Source organism: Dendrobates tinctorius, unplaced genomic scaffold (assembly GCF_039654945.1).
Source record: "Dendrobates tinctorius isolate UK_male_01 unplaced genomic scaffold, ASM3965494v1 ptg000020l, whole genome shotgun sequence".
Classification (NCBI taxonomy): Eukaryota; Metazoa; Chordata; class Amphibia; order Anura; family Dendrobatidae; genus Dendrobates; species Dendrobates tinctorius.
Window position 1 is genome coordinate 3,543,336 of NW_027361688.1, and position 9,119 is coordinate 3,552,454.

Genomic DNA, 9,119 nt, shown 5'->3' on the forward strand with positions numbered 1-9,119 from the left:
CGCCGCTCTTTCTCTGGCCCCCTCTTTCGCTCGCCGCTCTTTCCAATTTCTACTGTCATTGATAAACGGCTGTAACTTAATTACTCAGTGGGAGTGGGCAGCTTGTCTTGTGTACAGCTGGATGGATTTTAGCTTTTTTTTTTTTTTTTTTAAAGTGACGGAGAATTGGCTCATAAGTGGAGAAAGACAGATTTTTTTTTTTTCCCTGCATTATATTGTACTGTTGACTTATGCAAAATTTGTTGAAACAAAAACAAAACCATATAGGCGGCTTTTTATTTTATTATTTTCGCTATCCTTAAATAAACACAAATACACAAAACAATAAAGCAGGAAGATCCTGGAGTAAAACAGTGGAATCCAAGGCCACATCTTCGATCATCCTCCACCCCCGCCCTTTTCAATTTACCCAAAAATCGTCTTCTCGGTGCTCATAACTTGTTCAGAGTCCGGCTCTGCCTCCTCTTTCCAGGATTTGTGAAACATAGCTGCCGTACCTGTTTATCGATTTTATCTTGTTTTCAGTTCAGCTCCATTGAGGTAAATGAAGCTGGACTGCAATGCCATTAAAAGCCTGTAGACAGGTGGGGCGCTGTTTCTGGAAGAAAACTCTTGTTTATATAACCCTTGACAAGCTTCTATAAAGGAACTGAAATGAAGTTGTGATTTGGAGAATGAGGAAAATAAGTGTAAATTCCACAGGTGCATGAACTCAATTCTAGTAGATGATGTCAAATACCCAGTTCTTGGTGCAAGCCTCTAAATCCCGATAAAGAACATCTTGATATGTGCATTACTATGGGTTTGGGGGCTTTGTCATTTTTTTTTTTTTTTTTTTTATATAATTTACATGTTGGTCTTTATGCCAAGATGTGAAAAGTGGGAAATCTCTCTGAGGACATGAGGTAACGACTCACTGTATATGGCTCTATTATTGGTCTCTATATTGAAGACCCAAAGGATGGGAAGCATTGATGACGTAACCTGATGAAACCGTGAAATTTCGCATTTTTATAAATTGTCTAGAATTCAGATTCCAAGACTTGATTTATATTCCTGTAATCTGCACCAATAATCCACAAATTTAGGTCAAGGTACAGTAATGGGGTCCGACTTGACGCCAATTGAGTACTTTACCTGAAGATTCAAACTGCACAGAACGTACTCATCTCACGTGTTGTTGGTGTGGACACAGTTGGATCCATGGCATTTGTGGCATACATAAAGCAAATCAGACCTCTTTGAGGCCCAAAAGGATGGAAGCATAAATTGTAAACCTGATTAAACTGAGAAATGTTGCATCCTGTATGTGAGCTAGATTCTTAAGACATAACTTTATATTTGTTTTTTTTAGCCAAAATGATGAAACTGATCATACATTTCTAATCTCTACATTATTGCAAGGCCAATGTCTAGGGTACAGTAATGGGGTCTGACTTGCCGCAAGCCCATTATTGTTCCTCAATATTCAAATTGTGCAACCACAACTCAAATCTTTGGTTACCAAAGGCAGAGTAATGTGTAAAGGCCCAGTCACACATAGCGAGATCACTGCTGAGTCACAAGTTTTGTGACACACCAGCGAGATCGCTTTGTGTGACAGCGATCAGCGACCGGCCCCCCTGCCGGTATCGCTGCAAGAAACCTCTGGACATTTTTTTTCGTCGCTGATCACCCGCTGGCCAGCACGCATCGTTGCGTGTGACAGGCGGGAGACCAGCTATCAGCTGTAAAATAATAAAAAATATTGTTATTCTCACCTTCCGGCTCACCAGCGATCACATAGCGACTCACCAGCGATCCTGACAAGTTGATATCGTTGTCGGGATCGCTGGTATAGTCAAAAAGTGTACCCATTCAGCCTTATTATTGTGTTTAGAATAGGAAGACGCAACTTTTATGGAACTAGAGGATGCACTAAAGAAAATCCATCAGAAGCTATCCAGGAAATTTTATGGACTTTTCGGGGTGGGAAGACTTCAAAAAAAAAAAGTCGCAATGACTGGAATGGCTTCAAGTTTTTGCATAAGTTATTGAGTGTTAGGGTGCGAGGGACCAGGATTTTCTGAGTGGTTGATGAGTATGGGGTTGGTTGATGGTGGCATCATGGATTTGAATGGCTCTAACTGCGCCGTGCAGCAGTGTTGATATGCCTGATCACCTCAGGCAATGGCAGCATAGACAGGATCGAGTCTCAAGCATTGGTAAGGGTCTGCTTCACTTAATATTTGGACTACAGAGATCCGAAGTTGGGAAAATAAGTTGAATACGAAGGTTTTCTGGACTTCACTGCAGTAAGAGGCCAAGATAAGACGGGCTACATGTTCTAGAAAGCCCTAGTATGAAGCTAAATGCCAGTCTCTCCAGAATATTCCATGTTCTTGATCGGTTTTGGGTTCCTGAGGATGAGGGTTGAGCACCACAGGTACGAGATATCTGCACACATAGTCATGCTGGGTAAACCGTGTAGATGAGGGAACACCACAGGAGAGATCTGGAAGGTAAGGAAACCGGAGGTGACGCCACCAAGTTTAGAGATCTTTACTAGGTTTCAGGCTTTGACTCCAACTAGTTACAAACATTCAAGAAGTTGAGGAACCATTGAGGGATGATAGAAAGATGACCAGCTGGGGAATTATTCTATACAGACGTTATCGTGATGGACTTCTGGTAGTACAGGAGTGGAAGCATCTGCATGATCCAACAGAATAAGGTGTCATGGTAAGGCTAGCTTCACATTTGCGTTTAAGGCCGCAGCGCACGGCTGCCGCTAAGCCCCGCCCCTGCCGTGCCTCCGCCAGTAGCTCCGCCTACGGGCGCATGACGCTGCATGCGTCCTGCGTCCCCTATCTTTAGCACTGGGGATGCAGGTATGCGTTTGGTGGCGCATGCGTCCTTTTGACTCTGCGCCGACCAGCGCCAAACGCAACAGGTTGCAATCTGGTGCGCTCGGCGCAGCGTCAAAAGGACGCATGCGCCGCCAAACGCATACCTGCGCACGGCCTGCGTCCCCAGTGCTAAAGATAGGGGACGCATGCAGCGTCATGCGCTTGTAGGCGGAGCTACTGATGGAGGCACAGCAGGGGGCGGGGCTTAGCGGCGGCCGTGCGCAGGCCGCCGCTGCGGCTTTAAACGCAAATGTGAAACTAGCCTAAGACCACACTTTCATGTGTTTGGGCTGACTTTACGAATCGCAAAGCTCAACCGAGGACAATGATATCTATGTATTAGTCGGAGAACAGGCTTGCAAATGATTTTCTCAGGTTGCGAATTGTTTCCGCTTTAGCTTCATCCGCATTTCCAGAGCTGCGTTGGGATGGATCCGAGATATTAAAGTTGTTGGTCAGTGACTGCGATTTACTGCAAAATAAACATAAAAAGTCATATAACAACTATAATACTGCCCCTATATACAAGAATATAACTACTATAATACTGCCCCCTATGTACAAGAATATAACTACTATAATACTGCTCCCTATGTACAAGAATATAATTACTATAATACTGCTCCCTATGTACAAGAATATAATTACTATAATACTGCTCCTATGTACAAGAATATAACTACTATAATACTGCCCCTATGTACAAGAATATAACTACTATAATACTGCCCCTATATACAAGAATATAACTACTATAATACTGCCCCCTATGTACAAGAATATAACTACTATAATACTGCTCCCTATGTACAAGAATATAACTACTATAATACTGCTCCTATGTACAAGAATATAACTACTATAATACTGCTCCCTATGTACAAGAATATAACTACTATAATACTGCCCCTATATACAAGAATATAACTACTATAATACTGCCCCCTATGTACAAGAATATAACTACTATAATACTGCCCCTATGTACAAGAATATAACTACTATAATACTGCTCCTATGTACAAGAATATAACTACTATAATACTGCTCCCTATGTACAAGAATATAACTACTATAATACTGCTCCTATGTACAAGAATATAACTACTATAATACTGCCCCTATGTACAAGAATATAACTACTATAATACTGCTCCTATGTACAAGAATATAACTACTATAATACTGCCCCCTATGTACAAGAATAAAACTACTATAATACTGCCCCTATGTACAAGAATATAACTACTATAATACTGCCCCTATATACAAGAATATAACTACTATAATACTGCTCCCTATGTACAAGAATATAACTACTATAATACTGCTCCTATGTACAAGAATATAACTACTATAATACTGCCCCTATGTACAAGAATATAACTACTATAATACTGCTCCTATGTACAAGAATATAACTACTATAATACTGCCCCCTATGTACAAGAATAAAACTACTATAATACTGCCCCTATGTACAAGAATACTACTGCTGCCCTCTGTATTATGGAGGTTCTGCATATATCGGTCACACGTGACTCACTTGAGGTGCGGATGTGGCGCTGGCTGGGTCTTTGCTGTTGCTCCAGGAGGAGCCTGTTGGTTCTGTGCCTGCCCTTGTGCTGGAGGTCTTGGCTGTTGGGGGGATGCAGACTTAGTGGGTGTCTGGCCTGGAGGAGTTGCACTCGCGGGTCTTGGGAGCTGGGGAGAATTTGGAGACCTCTGGGGCTGCGGTGAGCTCGGCTGGGAAGTCTGGGTGGGCTGCTGTCCCTGTGGGGAAAGCCTTTGCTGTTGAGGGGCTGCTGTCTTTGAAGAAGGGGCTCCTTGTGCTGGACGAACGCCACCTTTACAAAAAAAGACATCATAATTTAGGTAAATTCTGTAGAAAATAAATCTAATTTAATCCTATTTTCAATTTATTCAGTTAGCTCGCAGATGATTTTCCAGCCCAGATGCAATAGTAACAAACCCTCTGCTGGTGGGAAGCGGTGTTGGGGTCCTTCTCACCTAAAGTATAAAGTGGCAAGTAAAAGTTTGGGCACCCCTGTTCAAAATTACTGTTAGAGTCATCAGAAGAAAACCTCTCCTGCGTCCTCACCATAAAATTCAGCATCAGGAGTATGCAAAAGAACATCTAAACAAGTCTGATGCATTTTGGCAACAAGTCCTGTGGACCGATGAGCATAAAATAGAAATCTTTTGCCACAATGATCAAAGGTGGAGAAAAAAGGGAACAGAGTTTCAGAAAAAGAACATCCTGCCAACCATTCAGCATGGTGGAGATCAATCATGCTTTGGGGTTGTGTTGCAGCCAATGGCACAGGGAACATTTCACTGGTAGAGGGAAGAATGGATTAAATGAAATTATAACAAATTCTTGCTGCAAACATAACACCATCTGTAAGAAAGCGGAAGGTGAGAAGAGGAAGAGGATGGCTGCTACTGATGGATGATGATCCTAAACACACAGCAAAATCCACAATAGACGACCTCAAAAGGCGCAAGCTGAATGTTTTACAATGGCCCTCACAGTCCCCTGATCTGAGCATCATTGAAAATCTGTGTCCGAACCTCAAAATAGCAGAGGATGGAAGACGACCCAGGAATCCTCCAAGGAAGAATGGAGGAAAATCTCTCAAACCGGAAGTGAAAGACTCTTGTCTGGCTACAAAAAGCGTTAACACGCTATGATACAGGCAAAAAGGGGTCTCTACTAGGTACTAACCATGCAGGGTGCACAGACTTTTGCATTGGCCGAATTTTCCTTTTGTAATTTTTAAAATGTTAAATATTTAAATCTATGTTGTATATATGCGCGTTATAGCGCATTACCTACTATGACCAGCAGATGTCACCCGTGTACCAGAACATATTCCTGATGTTGCCTTGTTGGTGGGATAAAGGGGAACTCCGGCAGAGAGATCGCCCCCTTGTGGGGGAGATCCGTTGGGCTTATGTAGACCTGTCAAGGTTTACCTTGTGGGGAAGGTCTTGGTTGAGCTGAAGGAGGAGCGCCCCCTGCTCCTGGTGGTCCCGGCTGGGGCTGCATCTGTGGTTTGACCGCCTGCGGCTGCATCTGTTGCGGCTGGGAGAGAAGAGATGGAGTTTTTCATGGTCACTGTTGTTTTTCACCTTCTGGGCACTCTCTCTCTGGAGTGGCACAAGGCCAGACTGGCCCTGAAAATGAGGTATACACACAGTGTCGGGTACCAGGCCTCATGTGAGGGCAATGTCCAGGTTTCTTTAATACACCGCCCCTTTAAGGCTGAGCTCTGACAACCTTTCCTGCTTTCTGTTGTCAGGATGAGATCTGATTATACCTGATTTCTCTGGCTCGGGGCTGCCGGAGATTTCATCAGGACGTGCTCCGTCATTCTAGCCACCACCAGATCGGCCACGAGCTGTCGGTCTTCCTCCACGTGTTCTCCGATCAGCGGCATCGAACTGTCCATCACCTGGAGAGCAGAAGAAAGACGGAAAAAACGACAACGTTACTCCTATCACTCATCTGAGACTCAAAAGTGAAAAAAAAAAAACATGTTGGAAACCGTCAGCAAGTTGCTGTTGACAGATCTCTTTTCCTTAGAATATTTCTGAGTCTCTGAGAAATGTGAATTGACGTTCACACGACCCATAATTAATATTTATTTATAAAAAAAAATCACATCATCTGAGCCAAAAAATAAAAAAAACATGTTTGGAAACTGTCAGCAAGTTGCTGTTGACAGATCTCTTTTCCTTAGAATATTTCTGGGTCTCTGAGAAATGTGAATTGACATCTACACGGCTGATAATATTTATAAAAATCACAATCTGAGACTAAAAATTAGAAGAAAACCATGCTTGAAAACCATCAGCAAGTTGCTGTTGACAGATCTCTTATCAATAGAATATTTCTGGGGCTCTAAGAGCTGTAAATTGACGTCCACACGACCGATAATTAATACTTATTTATAAAAATCACATCATCTGAGACTAAAAATTCACAAAAACATGCTTGGAAACCGTCAGCAAGTTGCTGTTGATAGATCTTGTATCCTTAGAATGTCTCTGGGCCTCTGAGAACTGCAAATTGACGTCCACATGACCCATAATTAATATTTATTAATGAAAATCACATATTAGTAGCTGCTGCCCTGCTTGTTGATAGAAAAAGTTTTCATGCAGATTTTCTATGTAAAAAAAACAAAACAAAAACAGCAATAGGGGTAGAAGTAGGATGATAGATTTTACAGCTGTGTCCTCTGCATGCTGACGGTTTCCCTTCGGCCCTGTATGATTGCGGGTCGTTGTGGTACTTCTGAAGGTGATCGAGCACTAAGAAAAGGCTCTGCTGTAGCAGTTCTGCCCTCAAAGGGAAATTATGTGCAGTTCCAAACATGGCCACATGGATAAGAGTGGCGCTGTTCGCTCCTTTGTTATAAAATATTACTAGGAAAAGTGCGGTATTATTTGGAAGCTTCATTTGATTTAGGCTTTATATGCTGCTGGTCAGTGGGTTACTTATCACTATATTGTCTTGGCATTATATGGCTGTATTACGCATGGTTTCACAGGGAGTATTATGTGTAGATACTGCATATATGGCGGTATTATGTGACCAGTATATGACCGATATTATCTATGTTGTGGTGTTATAGGGCCTAATAGAAGGGACAATATTTGGTTTTGCGTATAGATAGGAAACTATATGGCGCATATGTGGACTGTATATGGCAGTATTATATGGGCACTATATGCCAGTAGTTTGGATACTGCATATTATTTAGGTGTTATAAGGTTGTATATTACAGTACTATCTAGCTCTATATGGCGATATATTATATGCCTCATCCTTTCTACTTATATGTGACTATACTATGGCGTCTGTTACCTCAATAATATAATCCTTGTCGTCTTTGCTGTGTACGGCTTTCACCGCGCAAATGTCCAAACCACCAAACATCTCAGCGCAGGAGTCTGCCCACAGCCGGTACCTGAAACAACAAAGGCACAATATTCACTGTATATTTCTACTGGAGTGGACTGATACAAAGCTCCAAATCCTCAGCTCATAATGACATTGTATTGGTGTATTGTATCTGTCTGCATACACCACTAGGGGGAGCACCCTGTATACAGAGACACACGATAAGATCCTGTCTGCAGCCACCACTAGGGGGAGCACCCTGTATACAGAGACACATGATAAGATCCTGTCTGTAGCCACCACTAGGGGGAGCTCCCTGTACACAGAGACACATGATAAGATCCTGTCTGCAGTCACTACTAGGGGGAGTTCCCCGTATACAGAGATACATGATAAGATCCTGTCTGCAGCCACCACTAGGGGGAGCTCCCTGTATACAGTGATACATGATAAGATCCTGTCTGCAGTCACCACTAGGGAGAGCTCCCTGTATACAGAGATACATGATAAGATCCTGTCTGCAGTCACCACTAGGGGGAGCTCCCTGTATACAGAGATACATGATAAGATCCTGTCTGCAGTCACCACTAGGGGGAGCTCTCTGTATACAGAGATACATGATAAGATCCTGTCTGCAGTCACCACTAGGGGGAGCTCCCTGTATACAGAGATACATGATAAGATCCTGTCTGCAGCCACCACTAGGGGGAGCTCCCTGTATACAGATACATGATAAGATCCTGTCTGCAGTCACCACTAGGGGCAGCTCCCTGTATACAGAGATACATGATAAGATCCTGTCTGCAGCCACCACTAGGGGGAGCTCCCTGTATACAGAGATACATGATAAGATCCTGTCTGCAGCCACCACTAGGGGGAGCTCCCTGTATACAGAGATACATGATAAGATCCTGTCTGCAGTCACCACTAGGGGGAGCTCCCTGTATACAGAGATACATGATAAGATCCTGTCTGCAGTCACCACTAGGGGGAGCTCCCTGTATACAGAGATACATGATAAGATCCTGTCTGCAGCCACCACTAGGGAGAGCTGTCTACACATACACATAATTCAGTAAGCTCCACCTAGTGGTGGCTGTAAGCACCAAGTATTTAACCATTTAACTCTTCGTGGTAAACGCCTCACCTGTCAGTCATCGCGATCTGCTCCAACATGGCAGAGCCGGTGTTTGCCTTCCAGTTCCCGGAAATAGACGTGCGCCTTAATAAATAAGAATATATATAAAAGGGACAGAAATAAAACCTCATTTTTGACAAACTTCAGCTGTGAGAAAGACTTAGGTTTCCATTCATTGACA

General features: G+C 43.0%; 1 protein-coding gene across 1 annotated transcript in view; it reads right to left on the minus strand.

Moving 5' to 3' along the window:
• Positions 1-262: 262 nt before the first annotated feature.
• The window catches only part of SYN3 (synapsin III), a 247,764-nt gene continuing 238,907 nt past the window's right edge, over positions 263-9,119 (minus strand). The window contains exons 9-14 of the mRNA XM_073567487.1: positions 8,948-9,022; positions 7,765-7,867; positions 6,212-6,346; positions 5,868-5,976; positions 4,435-4,735; positions 263-3,360 (exon numbers count right to left, since the gene is read on the minus strand). Of these exons, the coding sequence (XP_073423588.1) occupies positions 3,228-3,360; positions 4,435-4,735; positions 5,868-5,976; positions 6,212-6,346; positions 7,765-7,867; positions 8,948-9,022 (856 nt within the window). The 3' untranslated portion in view covers positions 263-3,227. The remainder of the gene's footprint in view (positions 3,361-4,434; positions 4,736-5,867; positions 5,977-6,211; positions 6,347-7,764; positions 7,868-8,947; positions 9,023-9,119) is intronic.